The sequence below is a fragment of the Castor canadensis genome, chromosome 2 (genome assembly GCF_047511655.1).
Source record: "Castor canadensis chromosome 2, mCasCan1.hap1v2, whole genome shotgun sequence".
In the NCBI taxonomy this organism is placed as follows: domain Eukaryota; kingdom Metazoa; phylum Chordata; class Mammalia; order Rodentia; family Castoridae; genus Castor; species Castor canadensis.
The window spans coordinates 147981377-148001243 of NC_133387.1; the positions used below are offsets into that span (position 1 = coordinate 147981377).

Here is a 19867-nt window from a genome sequence, read left to right on the forward strand (position 1 = left end):
GGAGGATCACCAGTTAAGAGCAAACTTTGTCTTAAAAAAGAAAAAAAAAAAAAATGTGTGTGCATGTGTGTGTTCCATTGCTAAATATATTGAGAAACTTGGCCTAAAATAGCAATAGATGCAAATATGATTTTAGAGAGGCTTAAGAGATTTCAGTAAACTCTAGAAATGCTTGTTGTAAAAGTCAGTGAGAATTTAGTTTTTTCCCATGAATGAAACAAAAGAGCACATGATAAAGAACATGAGGTCCAATCAAGTGATAGAAGTTTTCCAAGCCTTCTTTACCTTACCTATAAAGTAGGGATAATATGTGTACTTATACTTCACAAAATTATTGTGAAGATAAAAGCAAATAATGCAAAAAATTTATATACTGGTGGGTATATATTAAACAACTACTCTTACTACTGCTGCTATTTTTAGAACCTTTAGTATTTTAACATAAAGAGTTTAAAGAGCCAATAAAGGAAATCTGCCTATCCTCTAGAATTGTAGTAGGTAAACTACAGCTTTTGGGACAAAAAGTCCTATTACCTATTTTTATTTGGAAAGGAAGGATAATTTGTATCATAGAGAAATCAAATATAAATGTCCATAAAGTTTTTAAACAGTCATGCTCACTTCATGTTTTTGTACAATGACAGAACTGAGTGGCTGCAAACAGAGCTTAAATATCTCCAAAAGCTAAAAATACTATTTGACCCTGTACAGAAAAAGTTTGCCAATTCTGGTCCAGAATCTGGATCAGAGCAATTAGTATTTAGATACTATAGAAAGTTAATACATGCATGTTTTCGTTTCTTAAACCATGGTTAACTAAACAGATTATTAGATGATTTTTCAAAGTAAATGTCTAAAGCTGGGTGCAGTAGTACACACATGTTACTCCAGCTACTGAAGAGACTAAAGCAGGAGGATCATAAGCTCAAACCAGCCTGTGCAATGTGCTGAGGCTCCACCTCAAAAAGGAAAGGTAATTGTCTAAATTTGTGAACATTAAAAAGAAAGGCAACTCCTTCCTCTACTCCCATTCTCATAGCTACATTTTCACTTCTTAGAGAAATTACAAACAAAGTAACTTAAACATAACACCACTTCTGACAGTACATAATAAAGAGAACATGAATTTCTTACTACAAACACAGACTTACTTGAGCATGTTCAAAATAAGAATCTTTACCACAGTAAAGTTAAATGACACAAAGAAAAGAAAACTAAGTTGACTCCAAAGTCATTGATTTTCCAAACTAACTGATCATCTTTGGGGAAAAAGAAATACTGACATAAATCAAGATATTTGGAAGTTATTGGATGCAACATAGGAGAAATGTAATTATATTACAAAAATAAATGAAAGTAAAGAAAGAGTAGAGTATGTTTAAACCATACAGAAGTAGGTAAGAGATGGAAACTAGAGAGAAAAGATACAATGACAGAAACTACAACAGGCAGAACAAACATAGCAGACATTATTGATGGAAACTGTAAAACAAAGAGTATGATTACAATATGATTGGAAGGAAAAGAGAATCTGTCAAATTCCTCTTTTCCTCTCCTTTCTTTCCCAAAAAGGTCTTGTTTGATTTTATAAGAACATTCTAGGGAAAATATTTCAAGATTTCATTAAGTATTTATGAAGAATATGCTTCACAGAAAAATGATACTTGGAGTATTAAAGGAACAAAACAAAAACTGGGCTGGTTTAGTGGCTCAAGTGGTAAACAGCCTGCCTAGCAAGTATGAGGCCCTGAGTTCAAACCCCAGACATGCGCGCACACACACACGAAACAGAAACTGTATTTGGAGACTAATATACCCTGGGAGTGAAGGTAAACCTGGCAAAGAGATAAAACTACTAAGAAAATTTCAAGGCAAGGGACAAACCAGATGGATGAAAGAAAGGAAGGCTAGGAATTTATGTTCCTGCTTATGAAGGAAAAATGTAGCTTGGACATTGAAGAGAAATGTAGAGTTAGAAATACCAGGAGGTGAAGGTGGAAAAAGGAATAAAATAAAGATAAGTGAAGACACAGTCAAGCAACATCACTGAGTTTGAGTTAGCAAGCAGCAAAAATCATAAATACATCCTACCTAACATAATTATGCTATTTTCAATAGTAATTCAAACTCAGTAATAAGCAATTAGACAGATTGAAGCACTTAAGTTGTAAAGTTGGCTGGGGATATAGGGCAGTGGTAGAGTACTTGTCCAGTATGTGCAAGGCCCTGGGTTCAAGCCCTAGCACCACAAAAAATAGTAAAATAGGTGGGCTGGGGCAAGGCTCAAGTGGTAGAATGACTGCTTGGCAAGTATGAGGTCCTGAGTTCAAACCTCAGTACTGACAAAAAAAAAGAAAATAGACAAAAGTGGAAAGTTTAGGCTCATTACAATAAAAAGAAGTAAGAGTATTTAAGAGGCATATAAATTAATGTGTTTCTGTGTTATTTTAATGAAGCATTCCATGATTGAATAACTATGGATACACACAGTGGTAGAATTAAAAGGTAAAGTCTAAATACATTTCTATTCTTAAAATACAGAAAAAAGGACTCAAGTGGTAGAGCACCTGCCTAGCAAACATGAGGCCCTAAGTTCAAACCCCAGTTCCACCAAAACACACTGAAGAAGAATTCTCCACAACAAAATCTCCTGTATTAACTATCATATACTAATTAAAGAAAAAAAAGCTAAGTGCCTGTGTCTATAATCCCAGCTACCTGAGAGGCTGAGACTGGGAGGATTCTGGCTCTAGGGCAGTCCAGACAAATAGTTCACAGGACCCCACCAAAACGAAATGGACTGGAGATGTGTGGTAGAGTGTGTGCTTTGCAAGCACAAAATCCTCAGTTCAAACCCCAGTCTCACCCAAAAAAAAAAAAAAACTTCTCCCAACAAATTGCCATCATATGATGACTGGATGACTGATAGAGAACAAAATCCATGGAGTCTTCCCAAGCTGAGAGCAAGTCATTGTTTCATGATTTCAAAAGAAACATTGAAAGGATTTAGAAATTACAAATATAACTAATATGCTCCTCAAATATTACACAAATATACACACAAAAACTTACATAAGAACACAGTGATGATGTTGTTGTACCTTAAGTGGGCCACACACACAGTGTTAGCCCTACACATACCAGCTGATCTTAAAATACAGGATTACAGGATTTTCAGTTCAACTGGATTTGGTTGACTCATAGTTCAAATAGAATTGGTTGTACCCTATCAACAAAGAAGGCTGACATGGATCAACAAGACAATTGCCATACTGTGTCGGTCCATTACTCATTAAATTGAGATTGTACTTGTTAAACTACTTTCTAGCCTGATTAATAGCTTAGGAAAGAAAGCAGCTTAGTCTTCATTTGTCTGCACACAATTTTTACCATTCTTATGCCTTTTTGCAAAGGGCAACTTAAACAATTTAAATACTTACTAATATCATCTTCATGATAAATGACAGAGTGAAATGGCAGAATTCGGTCTTTAATATATCTCTCTGCTGGCTCAACATAAAATGTGCCACCACGAGTCTTTATGAATCCTTCAAATCTTCCATCAATAACAGACCCATGACTAAAACTTCCTTCTTCACCTATTAATGGAAGCAAGAAACTCATGAAAGTTTAATTTTTCACATGAATGTTAAATTCATTCATCTATAAAACATCATTTTTCAACATTTTTCAAATACCCCAAGTACAAATTTACAGGGGAAACTAACTTTCACATAAACTACATCAAGTTAAATATGAAATATGAATAGCAACTGGTATTTAGTCAAAACATATACAATTACTTACTACTAAGGACAATGACAATTAGAACATCTGTCATACTAGTCACATTCCTAGCACCCAGCACAGTGCCTGGCATGTATACAGTAGTCATTCATTAACTAATTGTTAAATTAGCTTAAACTTCAAAAAAGGTAAGCCGATCCACTAATAAAATATATACGTTCAGAATAAAAATATTCAAAGTATCTGCTAAAAACTTTCCTTTAATCACCATAAGAAAAAAAGACCCTTTCCCACCTAACATACTGTACAAGAATCTTTTGTTTTCCTTGCCACCTTTAGGTTTTATAAGTACATTTTAAAATACGAATGTGTCAAATATTTCAGAAGCAAACAAAAGAATACCTATAGTTCTTTTTAAGATACTGGACAAAGATCAGTAATACTATTAAATTGATTACAATTTCCTAGTGAAAGAAAAAGGAGTACTTTTTGTTCTAAATATAATCACAAATCTAAGCACAAAAATCAAATGACATGAAAGGGTAAGCAACAGAAAAAGGGATGGATTTATTTTGTTTCATTTTGGGGAGGGGCAAGGGATTGAACCCAGGGCCTCGCTAGTGTATCACTGAGTCAAATCTCCAATACCACCACCTTTTTTTGGTTTTGTTTATGTTTAGAAATAGGATATCCAAGCCTGGGATGTAGCTCAATGGTGTAGTGCTTGCCTAGAGTGGGTTTGACCCCCAGCACCAAAAGGAAGGAGGGAGGGAAGAAGGGTAGGAGGGAGAGAGAGAGGAAAATCCATGGACTCGGGGGAATCTTCCTAACTCAGCCCCCCAGGTAGCTGGGATTACAGGTGCATGTCTGCATCCTAAAAAAAAAAAGACACTTTAAAAGCTAAATTTACCAAAGCCAGGCATGGTGGTATGCATCTATAATCCCAGCTCCTCAGGAGGCTAAGGCAGGAAGATCACTTGAGTCCAGAAGTTCAAAGCTAGCCTGTAAAACATAACTAAAGTCTCAAAAAAAAAAAAAAAAAAATTAGGGTTGATCAAGTGACTCAAATGATAGAGCACATGCCTAGCAACAATTAGGCTCTGAGTTCAACCCCCCACTACCATCAAAAAACAGAAGTTAAAATTCTTTCCTTAAAAACAGGATTTTGAGTTCAATCCCAACACCAAGAAAAACAAACAAACAAACAAAACAAAACAAGCTTTGCTTTCTTCCCCCAGTACTAGGGTTTGAACTCAGGGCTTCATGATTGCTAGGCAGATGCTCTACTGCTTGAGCCATGCCTTCAGCCCCATACTTTCTTTTTGTCTATTTTGGTACTGGGGATTGAACTCTTAGCATTATGCATACTAACAAGTACATGTTCTACCACTGAGCTATACAACCAGCTCTAGTCTTTCCATAATTTCTAAGTTACAGATTGTTAATTAGCTGACTTTGAGTTAATCATGGACTGAAAATAAAAGCCCAAGGCATATATTTTAAATGAAATCATTTTTATAATAGCAATTCATTTATAGTCTTGTACATTTCTTAACCACGACCTAGCAAAAATGGAAAGAGACTACTAAGTTATTTGCCTAACAAGATAAATGATCAAGAAAATAATAGGACACTATAATCTGGCATTAAAAACTAGATTTTAAAAAACACTTCCTTTGGTTACAGAACTGTAAGAAAAAATTTAAAACCCTCTAATTTAATAGTTGGAAAGTTTAAGTATAAAAATGCCTCATTTATCTGGAATAATAAAAACTATACTTATTTTCTTTAAACAACTAATTTTTCATAATGTTATGACTTTGAGTGGAAGACCCTGTAATATGCAGAAATAAAGTTTCCAACAGTTTGTGTTAAGGGGAGATAATCTTGAATATTTATTAATGTGGAGCTGCAACACAAGGACATCTGTCTATCAATACCCCACATGACTTTGAATTATTTGTTTTTTTTTATGACTTCCATAACTGTTCTCTTCCTCCTACACTATTGTCAGATGTAACTTTCTATTGGGTAAAATGTGCCATCCAGCCTCCCAAAACCTTTTAAAAGTAGTATAGTAAAAGAAATTTGTTAAAATCCCATGTTTCCCCTGGTATGTGGATTAGAGACCTTAAACAAATGCAGTAATACTATTGAACAGGGGTCATACTAAGGGGAGACTATGCACTGGAAGGACAGGGCAAAAACTTGAATGTGGTTAATGTGCTCACTGTATAGAAATGAATACAGACTCTTAACTGGCCACTATGGGAAGGGGACTAGGGAGTAGTGAAGAGGTCTGGTAGAGATGAACCAATTTGGGTTATAATATATATGCATGGAACAACACAAGGAATCTCCCTATGTAGCTATCCTTATCTCAAACTAGCAAACATGCCAGGTTTTTCTTATTATCTTTTATGTTTTTTCTTCTATAAAATTGGAGAACAGGTTCTGCCTATAAGGGGGAGGTGGGGGGAGGTGGTCCAAATAAGGTATACACATGTAAGTAAATGCAAAAATACCTGTTCAGAGTGTTCTGGGAATCGGGGGAAGGGGGGATGAAAGAGAGCAGAGGAGGGGGTGAATTCAAATATGATATATTTGATACATTATAAGAACTTTTGCAAATACTCCAATGTACCCCCACCCAGCACAATAATGAAAAATAAATAAATAATGTTTGTATATTACATTTTTTTAAAAAGAAAGAAATTTGTTAAACTGTCAAAGAAAAGCAAATAGATTCTGCGAATAGGCCTTGGAAGAGTTTCCTATGAATGACTTTGTCACATTACTTTTGGCTAAGATGACCTTTACAGTTTCCTTTAAGATTTTTCCTAATTTCTTACAAAACACAGCAAAGTTACTGCTAATTTCTTCTTTGGAAGATCAGAAAGTTACACAAGTCATTAAAAACATTTGAAAACTCTTTAGAGTTTGAAGTCTTGAAAATGTCAAAATGTTACGCTTTTCTGAAGCCAGATGTTGTCTCGCTGACTATTAAACACGCATGTAAAGATAGGTCCAAATGATTTCAAGGACCATTCATTCCCCTTTAACAGAATAAAGGACACACACAGTTTACGCAATGCCTCAGGTATGCAAGTGTAGGCTCAAAGAGGGGCAAGACAGCTAGATGATCCTCATGAAGAGCTTATTTCTAGGGAGACTGTTTCTAGCACATGGGAGGTGGCCCAGTCCCTGAAAGTTAGTAGGGGAGTATGTGCACAGTCCGCCAGGATTGTCTTGTACTGCAGATGAAGTCTCCCAGGTAACAACCACCAGTGGTCATCTCAATGTGGGTAGGTGTCAGACCCGGGTATCTTTTTCCCTGCTCTGCAGGCACATGTCTCTCACCTAACATTTAACCCAGGAATCATCCAAATCTGAACTTAAGTACAGGCAGTGGACTGCTTTCTGACCTTCTTGGACCTCCACAGACAAGGACCCTGGTTGACAAATCAGCAGGCTTGATTCTTGAGGATCTGAGAATCTTCTAGGACTCTTGACACTCGGGAGAGCAAAATGGAAAGGGCTTTTGTCTTTTTCTCTGCCTTCACAAGAGTCTGAAGTCTTGTCTTTTCTCTCTTCCGGATTTATACCACCTTTTCTGAAATATTTGTTTAACCTACATTTCCTTGTGTAGAAAAAAAATAAAGAAAAGGGTTCTATGAAGTTTCAACTTACCATAAATATGTCCAGTGTAAATATGAGAGGTATCATAATCAAGTACTTTATTTGATGTTTCTACTTTAAATTCATCACTAAAAAGGGAAGTGTCCCTCTTCATTCGTAGGTTGAAATGTCTGCAAAATGGGATGGGAAGAGAGGGAAAAAACTGAAATTAAAAGGATCCAAATTTAAATTAATTTTTTTATTTAAAAAAAAGTCTGCAAAATATGGACTATGTGGCATAATTTGTCTATTTGGGAAATATACTGACCAAAATTGTCTTATGAAAACTCTAAAAGTCAACATAGTAGCTCTGCTAGACTCTGAATTATATAGAGTTAAGCAATAACTATCTAGGATAGATTTTTAAATAAACACAACCTCAATCCTCACAGAAAAACAAGATTCACACAACTAAAATACGGGGGAAACAAGTTTTCTGATTCGATTACTGTTATTCGCCACTACCTGTTTCTATCTCAAGTAATTCAGGGGGGTTACAATTTTCCCCTACTTCCCACTACTCAAATGAGATAACACATAGGAAGTGGCATCTATTTTAGGTTGGTAACATCTCTTCTCAGAAAGGCATGTGTGCATGCTCTTTCTTTTACATAGTCACACATACAAAGCATACACAAACTCTCAGCGCCTTTATTTTTCCTTGAGGTTTCTAGTTCTTGCAGATTATATGTAGAGCTTTTTAAATTCAACCTTGGAACCCCAAAAGACCAGAATTTTGGCTGAAATTGCAGACATTCTAATTGTCCTCTATAAGGGAGAAAGACCAAAATATTGAAGTGAACTAAATAACATTAAGACACTAATCTTTATAAGACAAGAACCTGGGATTTAGAATCAAACTTGATGTCCAGTGTAAATCTGAAAGGTACCATAATCAGGACTTTGTCTATTTGGTAAATACACTGACAAAGATTTTCTTATAAAAATCCTGCTGTAAGAGTAGAATTACGAGGACGACACTAGTGGCTCACACCTGTAATATTAGCTGCTATGGAGGCTGAAATCTAGAGGATCTCAGTTCAAGGACAGAAAAAAAGTTCACAAGACCCCATCTCAACCAATAGTAGGGTGTGCTGGCATGCATCTATCATCACAGCTCTGCAGGAGGATGATGAGGAGAACTGCAGTTCCAGGCCAGCCCAGACAGAAAAGTTTCTAAGACCCCACTTCAATGGAAGAAAACCTGAGTGTGTTGGTATGTGCCTATCATCTAGCTAAGTCAGGAAGCTTAAAATAGGAGGACAGAGGTCCAGGCTGGCCAGAGTAAAAGCAAGACTCTATCTCCAAAACAACCAGACAAAAGGGTTAGAGGCATGGCTCAAGCAGTAAGAGTGCATATCTAGCAAGTGGGAAGCCCTGAGTTCAAACCCTAGTACCATCAAAACAATAATAAACAAAAGTACAATTGTAGACAGTTGGGGGAGACTTAAGATTCAAAATAAAATCAAATCTTAAGCCACCAAAATTTATTGGCTCACAATTCCTATCTGTGAAATGAAGATAAATTCTGTTTTGTGGGATTATTTTAAGATTAGTGATTATGATGCATGTAATTAATATAATTAATACAATGCTTGGTACAGAGGAGATGTACAATAAATGGCAACAAGTTAGCTATTATAACTAAACTCTTAAAAGTACACACTATGTCTTTCATAATTACTCTACAAGTCCACATATGGGGCTGGTAGAGTGGCTCAAGCAATAGAGTGCCTAGCGAGCATGAGGCCCTGAATTCAAACACCATATCACTCACACACACCCACACATACACAAAATATGTTCTCTGTGATAAATTTTTTTTAAAAATATGCTCTACTCTTTTTCTTTCAAGTATATGTTTTGAAGAATGCCATAAAAACCTTGCTGTTGGGTTGAGGGTATAGCTCAGTGGTGGAGTGCTTGCCTAGCATGTTCAAGGTCCTGGGTTTGATCCTAACTAGTGGAAGAAATAAAACAAAATTAAAAAAAAAAGAAAAGAAAAACTTATTGCTTAGAACACTTAATATAAATTTGCAACATACTAAATGTATGAGTAAACACTAATCACTATATTCACTTGCGACATGAATAAATTGGTACTAATTTCTGTGCTAGGAAAACTGGTAAAAACAATCAAAATTACAAATACATATGGCATTTGATTCAGGAGTTCCACTCCTAGAAATTTATCTAATGCATATTTGCACCGAAGTGAAATTACTTCCATACTATAAGATTATGAGATAATAAGAAATATACTGGCCAGTGACCCTAGTTCTTGGCACAAAGCCCCGAAAACCCTTGGAATATCCTGAGTGAGGGAGTGTCTTCCCATCTATTCAAGAGTCTATTCCAATCACACACAGCTAATGAGGTGACTGAGCAAGTGGCTGGGCATGATGTCCCCAGATAGCCTCAGGATGGGGCTGTTCATCAAAAAAACCAAGTAAATTCCAGCCCTCCTATCAGATCACAGATCAGTGATGTGGCTTGGGGGAGACTGGACATTAAGCTCTTTAAAAACTCTTTAACATTGAAATTGGATGACCTTCTGGGGTGGTGAACACACTGAGGTACATGGAAGAGGCTTTGTGCCCCTTCCCACACACCTTGCCCTTTGCATCTCTTCCATTTAGCTGTTCTTGAGTTGTATACTTGATAATAAACTGGCATTGGTAAATGAACTGTTTTCCTAAGTTCTGCAAGCCAGTTTAGCAAGTTAACTTTAGGAGCGTCTAGAAGTGTGGCTCAAGTGGTAGAGTACCTGCCTGCCAAGTGCAAAGTCCTGAGATCAAACCCCAGAATCCAGGGCCGGGAAAAAGTTAACTTTAGGAGTGGGTCACAGGCACCCCAATTTATAACAGGCTGGTCAGCACTGTAAGTGGCTCAAGATTTGAGACTGTCTGAAGTAGAAGGAGAGGGTTGAGACCTACAGAGTTTGTGCTAACTCCAGGTAGTTACTGTCAGAAGTGAATTAAAATGAATTGTTCAGCACACAGTTGGTGTCTAGAGAATAAGAGAACAGGTTATTGGTGTTGGAAAACACCCCAGAAATCTTACTCACCCTAGCACTATTTGTAAAAACAAATGATTGAGAAAAACTAAACTAGTTAAATAAACTGTGGTACATCATACAGCTGTATACCACAAACTTGGGGGAAAAAAGAATGCAAAATTTTTACATATAAAGTTACACAAAGCTTTTTTAAAGGGGAGCAGGAGAAGAGGTACAGAAAAGGCAGTGCAGTGTTCTACAGAGATAAGGGGTAGAATGACTGTGCAGACCACAGTTCCGCAGAGAAGATTTCTTTCTGTGTGTGATTAACATTGCCAGAATATGCATGAAGTGTCTTGAAGAATACACAAGAATCTAACAACAGTGGTCATCTTCAGGATTGGGAAATGGGTCACTAGAAACAAAATCCTTTGCTAGTAATACCTGAATACCAACTTGGAGGAAAGATGCCCCACAGAAATTTGTTCCCTCCTTGCTAACCTCCCTCAACTCTAGGATATTCCTTACAGTGCTATTTTTCTTTTCCTTCTTTTTTCTCCTTTTAATAGCTAATCCTCAGAAATTTAGTTAGTGATTCTTTATATTAAACTTTTACTCTTTGAGACGCCAGCTCCCAGACTGCTTGAGAAGATGCAGACCACCAGATATCACCATTGTTATTGTTACAGGCTAGACAATACTGAATCATACACAGTATAGGAACAGTAACAATAGCAAGAGCAATGATGGGACGACGGAAAAAGGAGGGAAATCATTTTCCCCCCAATAATAAATTAGTACAGGAACCACAGGGAAATGAAGAAATCAGATACCCAGATCCACACTCCAACAAAATGAAGATAAACTATGCCAAAAAACCCACTGAAGCCCACAAGAACACCCTGAAAGAAGAAATCCTGCAAGTAATCAATGAGAATTTTATAGAGATGATACTGGATATGGTCAACCAAAATGTACAGGAGACACTCAAGAAATTCCAAGACAACAAAAACAGAGAATTTGAGAAAGCACAAGAAGAAATAAAAGAAACCATAGAAGCACTGTATAAACACCAAAGTGAAACAAAGAAAATGATACATAAAGAGATAAATGAACTCAGGATGAAAACAGACAATATTTAAGAAGAAGGGACTTAGTACATGGAAAACCTCAGAAAAAAAGAGTGAAACAGAAATGCAAAACAAAATGGAAGGCCAATCCAGCAGATTAGAACAAGCAGAACACAGAATCTCAGAACTTGAAGATGAAATGGTAATTAAAAGAAAAACTAAAGAACTATCAGTTCAACAACTGAAGACTTGTGAAAAGAAAATGCAAGAATTTACTGACACCATCAAAAGACCAAACCTGAGAATCATGGGCATTGAAGAAGGAGAAGAGGTGCAAGAAAAAGGAATGCATGCCATATTCAACTAAATAATTACAGAAAATTTCCCAAATCTAGAGAAAACTATGCCCATACAGGTACAGGAAACCTTCAGGACTCCAAACAGACCTGACCAAAATAGAACTATCCAACGACATATTATCATTAAAACAAGTACAGAGAATAGAGAAAGAATACTGAAGGCTGTAAGAGAGAAAAACAAGTAACATACAAAGGCAAACCCATCAAAATCACAGCAGACTTCTCAACAGAAACATAAAAAGCAAGAACTTGGGGTGAGGTCTTCTGGGCAATGAATGAAAATAACTTCCAACACTAGGATACTCTACCCAGCAAAACTATAATTCAAAATACATGGAGCAATAAAAGTCTTCCATGATAAGCAGAAACTAAAACAATATATGACCACAAAGCCACCACTACAAAACATTCTTCAAGGGATACTGCACACAGAAAGTGAAACCCAACATAACCATGAAACGGCAGGCAGTATCAAACTATAGGAAAAGAAAAAGCAGGAAAGGAGAGAGTAATATCAATTTAGCTACACACAATCAAACCCTCAAACAACTAAGACAACTAAATGACAGGAATCACCACATACCTGTAAAATACTAACACTTAATGTTAATGGACTTAATTCCCCCATCAAAAGGTACCATTTGACAAACTGGATTAAAAAGGAAGATTCAACAATTTGTTCCTTAAAGGAGACCCATCTCATTGATAGAAATAAGCATAGGCTTAGGATGAAAGGCTGGAAGAAAATTTACCAAGCCAACGGACCCCGAAAACAGGCAGGAGTAGCAATATTTATCTCTGACAAAGTAGACTTCAAACCTAAATTGATCAAACGAGATAAACAAGGACATTCCATGCTAATAAAAGGGGAAATAGACCAAAAGGAAATAACAATTATCAACTTATATGCTCTCAAAGTCAACGCACCCAATTACATCAAACACACCCTGAAGGACCTAAAAGCATATATTAACTCCAACACAGTGGTTGTGGGAGACTTTAACACTCCACTATCATCAATAGATAGGTCATCCAAACAAAAAATCAATAAAGAAATCTAAGATCTAAAACATACCCTAGATCAAATGGACCTAGTTGATGTCTACAGCACATTTCATCCAACTTCTACACAATATACATTCTTCTCAGCAGCCCAATGAACCTTCTCCAAAATAGATCATATCCTAGGGCACAAAGCAAGCCTCAGCAAATATAAGAAAACAGAAATTATACCATGCATTCTATCTGATCACAAAGCAATAAAACTAGAACTCAACAACAAAAGTAAAGACAAAAAACATGCAAACTGCTGGAAACTGAATAACTCATTGCTTAATGAGCAATGGGTCGTTGATGAAAAAAAGAGGAAATTAAAAAGTTCCTGGAAGTCAATGAAAATGAAAACACAACCTACCGGAACCTATGGGACACAGCGAAGGCAGTCCTGAGAGGAAAGTTTATAGCCATGAGTGCATATATTAAAAAGACTGAAAGATCTCAAATCAATGACCTAATGATACATCTCAAACTCCTAGAAAAACAAGAATAAGCAAAGCCCAAAACAAATAGAAGGAGAGAAATAATAAAAATAAGAGCTGAAATCAATGAAATAGAAACCAAAAACACCATACAAAGAATTAATGAAACAAAAAGTTGATTCTTTGAAAAAATAAACAAGATCAATAGACCCCTGGCAAACCTGACTAAAATGAGGACAGAAAAAATCCAAATCAGTAAAATCAGGAATGCAAAGGCGAGACAACAACAACAACCAAGGAGTCTAAAAGTCAGAGACTACTTTGAGAACCTATATTCAAATAAATTTGAAAATCTTGAAGAAATGGACAGATTTCTAGATACTTATGATCATACAAAACTGAACCAAGAGGACATTAATCACCTGAATAGATCTGTAACACAAAATAAAATTGAAGCAGCAATCAAGAGTCTCCCAAAAAAGAAAAGTCCAGGACCTGATGGAGTCTCTGCTGAATTCTACCAGACCTTTAAAGAAGAACTGATACCAACTCTCCTTAAACTATTCCACGAAATGGAAAGGGAAGGAAAACTGCCTAACACATTTTATGAAGCCAGTATTACACTTATCCCAAAACCAGGCAAAGACACCTCCAAACAGGAGAACTATAGGCTGATCTCCTTAATGAACATTGATGCAAAAATCCTCAATAAAATAATGGCAAACCAAATCCAATAACATATTAAAAAGATCATTCACCACAACCAAGTAGGTGTCATCCCAGCATCCCAGGAATGCAGGGGTGGTTCAACATATGAAAATCAATAAATGTAATAAATCACATTAACGGAAGCAAAGATCAAAAACCACTTCATCATCTCAATTGATGCAGAAAAAGCCTCTGATAAGATCCAACACCATTTCATGATAAAATCATTTAAGAAAGCTAGGAATAGAAGGAAAGTACCTTAACTTTATAAAAGCTATATATGACAAACCTACAGCCAGCATTATACTTAACAGAGAAAACTGAAACCATTCCCTCTAAAATCAGGAACCAGACAAGGATGCCCACTATCTCCACTCCTATTCAACACAGTACTGGAATTCCTAGCCAGAGCAATTAGGCAAGAAGAAGGAATAAAAGGAATATAAATAGGTAAAGAAACTGTCAAAATATCCCTATTTGCAGACGATCCGATCCTATACCTTAAAGACCCAAAAAACTCTACTCAAAAGCTTCTAGACACCATCAACAGTATAGCAAGGTAGCAGGATATAAAATCAACATAGAAAAATCATTAGCATTTCTATACACTAATAATGAACAAACTGAGAAAGAATATATGAAAACAATACCATTTACAATAGCCTAAAAAAAAAAAATCAAATACCTCGGTGTAAACTTAACAAAGTTGTGAATGACCTCTACAAGGAAAACTATAAACTTCTGAAGAAAAAGATTGAGGAAGACTACAGAAAGTGAAGAGATCTCCCATGCTCATGGATTGGTAGAATCAACATAGTAAAAATGTCTATACTCCCAAAAGCAATCTACACATTTAATGCAATTCCCATCAAAATCCCAATGACATTCATCAAACACATTGAAAAATCTACTGTTAAATTTATATGGAAACACAAGAGGCCATGAAGCCAAGGCAATACTCAGTCAAAAGAACAATGCTGGAGGTATTACAATAACCAACTTCAAACTATATTACAAAGCAATACCAATAAAAACAGTATGGTACTGGCACAAAAACAGACATGAAGACCAGTGGAACAGAATAGAGGACCCAGATATGAAGCCACACAACTATAACCAACTTGTCTTTGACAATGGAGCTAAAAATATACAATGGAGAAATAGCAGCCTCTTCAACAAAAACTGCTGGGAAAACTGGTTAGCAGTCTGCAAAAAACTGAAACTAGATCCATGTATATCACCCTATACCAAGATTAACTCAAAATGGATCAAGGATCTTAATATCAGACCACAAACTCTTAAGTTGATACAAGAAAGAGTAGGTAATACTCTGGAGTTAGTAGGTATAGGTAAGAACTTTCTCAATGAAACCCCAGCAGCACAGCAACTAAGAGATAGCATAGATAAATGGGACCTCATAAAGCTAAAAAGCTTCTGTTCATCAAAAGAAATGGTCTCTTAAACTGAAGAGAACACCCACAGAGTGGGAGAAAATATTTGCCAACTATACATCAGACAAAGGACTGATAACCAGAATATATAGGGAACTCAAAAACCTAAATTCTCCCAAAATTAATGAACCAATAAAGAAATGGGCAAGTGAACTAAACAGAACTTTCTCAAAAGAAGAAATTCAAATGGCCAAAAAACACATGAAAAAATGTTCACCATCTCTAGCAATAAAGGAAATACAAATGAAAACCACACTAAGATTCCACCTCACCCCTGTTAAAATAGCCATTATTAGCAACACCACTAACAACAGGTGTTGGCAAGGATGTGGGCGGAAAAAGGAACCCTTTTACATTGCTGGTGGGAATGCAAACTAGTACAACCACTCTGGAAAAAAATTTGGAGACTTCCTAAAAATCTAAACATAGATCTGCCATATGATCCAGCAATACCACTCCTGGGGATATACCCAAAAGACTGTGACACAGGTTACTCCAGAGGCACCTATACACCCATGTTTATTGCGGCACTATTCACAATAGCCAAGTTATGGAAACAGCCAAGATGCCTCACTACTGATGAATGGATTAAGAAAATGTGGTATCTATACACAAAGGAATTTTATGCAGCCATGAAGAAAAATGAATTGTTATCATTCACAAGTAAATGGGTGGAACTGGAGAACATAATTCTGACTGAGGTTAGCCTCACCCAAATAACCAAAAATTATATGTTCTCCCTCATATGTGGACATTAGATCAAGGGCAAACACAACAAGGGGTTTGGACTTTGATCACATTATAAAGCGAGAGCACACAAAGGAAGTAGGAGGATAGTTAAGATACCCAAAAAACTAGATAGCATTTGTTGCCCTCAATGCAGAGAAACTAATGCAGATACTTTAAAGAGACAGAGTCCAATAAGAGAAGGGGACCAGGAACTAAAGAAAAGATTAGTTCAAGAAGAATTAACTTAGAAGGTAACACACATGCACAGGAAACAACACGAGTCAATTCCCTGTATAGCTATCCTTATCTCAACTAGCAAAAACCCTTGTTCCTTCCTATTATTGCTTATACTCTCTCTTCAACAAAATTACAGATAAGGGCAAAATAGTTTCTGCCTGGTAGTGAGGGGGTGGGGGGGATATGGGGGGAAAGGGAGAGGGCGGGGGGAAAGGGAGGAGAAATGACCCAAACATTGAATGCATATATGAATAAAAAAAATTGTTTTACTCTTTAAAATATTGTGTGGTTTCTATCTCCTAATTGGACATTTAGCTGGGTATTTTTACCATAAGGCTATGGTAACCAAAAATGACAAATAGATATTTATAGATCAATGGAATCAAGACCTAAGAGTCCAGATAGAACTTCAACATGAAAATCAAAGAAAATCAATATAAAATGTATAATTCTCTCAACAAACAGTACTAAAAACATATGATATCCTTATGAAAAAATACTACCATTCACCCTTACTTCTTTCTATTGTACAGAAAAATTCAATCTCAACTGAATTGCAGACTTACATGTAAAAACATGTAGGGGGAAATGCAATGGCCGTAGTAGAGCATCTTAAGACACAAAAGCAAAAAGCATAAAAATATTTCATAGGGGCTGGGGCGTGGCTCAAGTGGTAGGGCATCTGCCTAGGAGTTCAAGCCCCAGCTCCACCAAAAAAATGTTTATAAAATAGGCTTAGTGAAAATTTAAGACTGCTTTTCCTTGAAAGATAAGAAAAAAACAAACAGGCAAACCACTGTCTGGGAAAAACCATTTGCAATATATATGTCTGGCAACATATTTACATTCAGAATATATAAAAATTCTTACAGCTCAGTATTAAGACAATAATTCTAAAAAAAAAAAAAAGAAGAAAGAAAAGCCAACAATGTGATCAAATCCTTTATAAAAGAAGGAAAACAAATGGCTAACAAGCAAAGGAAACCTACATAACCTCATTAATCATCAGGGAAAAACGTGAGAATATTTCCACCATACCCTCCACTAGAATAGCATTTCCAAACGTTTATGGCATATGGAGTAACTGGAACTCACACACTGCTGATGGAAGTTCAAAATGGTATAACCACTTAAGTGGCAGTTTCTCAGGGTTAAATGTACAAAAACCTATGACCCAGAAATACCACTCCAAGAGAAATGAAAACACAAAGCATATGTCCACACAAATAACTGGACACAAATATAAGTAGAAGTTTTATTTACAACATCAAAATCTGGACATAACCTAAATGTCTATGTACAAGTGATGAGACTGACCTATTCATAACACTACTTGGCAATGAAAAAGCTTCAACTATTGATAAGATGGACTTTTGGGAAGACACAAAAGACTACATATAGTATAATCCCCATTTATATGTAATTCTAAAGAAGTCAAAAACCTGTCTATAGTGACAGAAAGCAGGTCACTGACTGCCTAGGGTGGAGGGTGGGGAGACCAAGAGTGAAGGAGAATGGGGAAACTTTCTGATAGGAGGGAAATTCCCTGCATCTTGATTTGAATGATAGTTACTTAAGTCAAGCTTATCTCAAACTACACACTTGATGTGAGTATACGTTACTTGATGTAAACAGCGATCAGCAGGATATACTTACTACAAAGGGTGCACTTAACTATCTTCAAAAAGCCAACAATTTGGCTCTTTGAATATTATCTATTTTCTCTTCTCCATAATCTTACATCAATCTTGGCACCCTTTACTTTAAGGCTGTAGTCACTTTCCACTTGCCAAGAACTCTCATCAAAAAACTCCTAGGCTTCTCAGTTGCCTGAGGACTCTAGGCTAGAAAACACATCCTTAAGTCATAAGGTTCCACCAGGTGCCGGTGGCTCATACCTGTAATCCTAACTACTCAAGAGCGAAAGAATAGGAAGACCATAGTTCAAAGCCAGTCTGGGCAGAGTTTGAAAGATGCTATCTCAAAAATTAGCAATACAAAAATGGGCTGGCAGAATGGCTCAAGTTGTAAAGCCCCTGCCTAGCAAGCATAGGCACTGAGTTCAAACTTCAGTACAGCAAAAAAGAAAAAAAAAAAGTTTAAGGTTCTTACCTACTATAAGAAGTAATCAACAAAACACAAAAGTAAAAAGAGACTATACCAGGCAAACATAAATCTTGCCTGAATTATTGCCCATCATATCTTTTCATAAAATTAGTTTGGCCAACTGATACACAGGAAATTCTTGATCATACAGAGAATACATAAATCATTTTTATGAAGGACCACTTTATGTTGAAAAATTGATTTATCAGTACAAATACACTTTTAAACTTACTAAAAAATACTACCTCTAATGAATATGGTGCAAATAATGTACACACATGTATGTAACTGCAAAAATGATAGCTGCTGAAACTGTTCCAGGAATCAGGGGTGGGGACGAAAGAGAGCAGTGGAGGGGGTGAATTCAAGTATGATATATTTGATACATTATAAGAACCTTTGTAAATGCCGCAATGTATCCCCACCCAGCACAACAATAATAACAAAAAAAAAAAAAGGGACTGTATGTAAGTAAAAAAGAAAAAAGAAAATACTACCTCTAAGAAACCACCTTTGTTAAACAGACTAAATACTAAATATTCAAGGGGTTCATTTATTTATCAGTTGGGATTTACTAGTCAGCAAAATTGTTACCCCATAAAACCACTGTGAAAGCATTAGTACTCTAGTGAGAAAGGGGGAGGAATAAAAGCTTCAGAAAGACATTTAAGTTCAACAGAAAATGTCTATGCTACACCACCATCTCCCCAAAATAACACCACCATTTCTCCAAATAATTTTATATCACTTAAGTGCCTCAGCACAAGCTAAACACCCAAGAAGGATAACAGAATTTGAGAACTTAAAGGAGGCCCCTTCCAAGCCTGATACTGATTTCGTAATAAGAAAATCATCTCATACATATAAAATATTATTCCCACTATTGATTTAAATTGGATTAAAATCACATACAAAATCAGTTTTCAATTATCCATGCACAGCCAAGCAGAGTATAGATAATAATCAAATTTAGATCATAACCTAAAATTCATTGCTTTTATTAATACAAAATTAATGTGCACCTAAAATATATGTCACAGAAGAAGGAATGAAGAACCTGAAAGGCAGGTAAATGATAGAAAGAAGCCAGACTGAATTAAAGTCTGTCATGATCTATAAAATAAACTACACATGAATAATCAGCAGTTGGGTGACCAGGTGCAGTGGTACACACAGATAATACCAGCACTGAGAAGGCTGAGGCAGAAGGATCATTAATAAAAGCCAGTCTGAGATACAAAGCAAGTCAGAGGCCAGCCTGGACTACACAGAAAGATTCTATCTCAAAACTTTCATTTAAAAAAAT

General features: G+C 36.1%; 1 protein-coding gene across 2 annotated transcripts in view; it reads right to left on the minus strand.

Moving 5' to 3' along the window:
• The window catches only part of Adam10 (ADAM metallopeptidase domain 10), a 141773-nt gene that overhangs the window by 78286 nt on the left and 43620 nt on the right, over positions 1–19867 (minus strand). For both annotated transcript variants that reach the window (XM_020168723.2, XM_074066064.1), the window contains exons 3-4: positions 7438–7556; positions 3441–3599 (exon numbers count right to left, since the gene is read on the minus strand). In XM_020168723.2, the coding sequence (XP_020024312.2) occupies positions 3441–3599; positions 7438–7556 (278 nt within the window). The remainder of the gene's footprint in view (positions 1–3440; positions 3600–7437; positions 7557–19867) is intronic.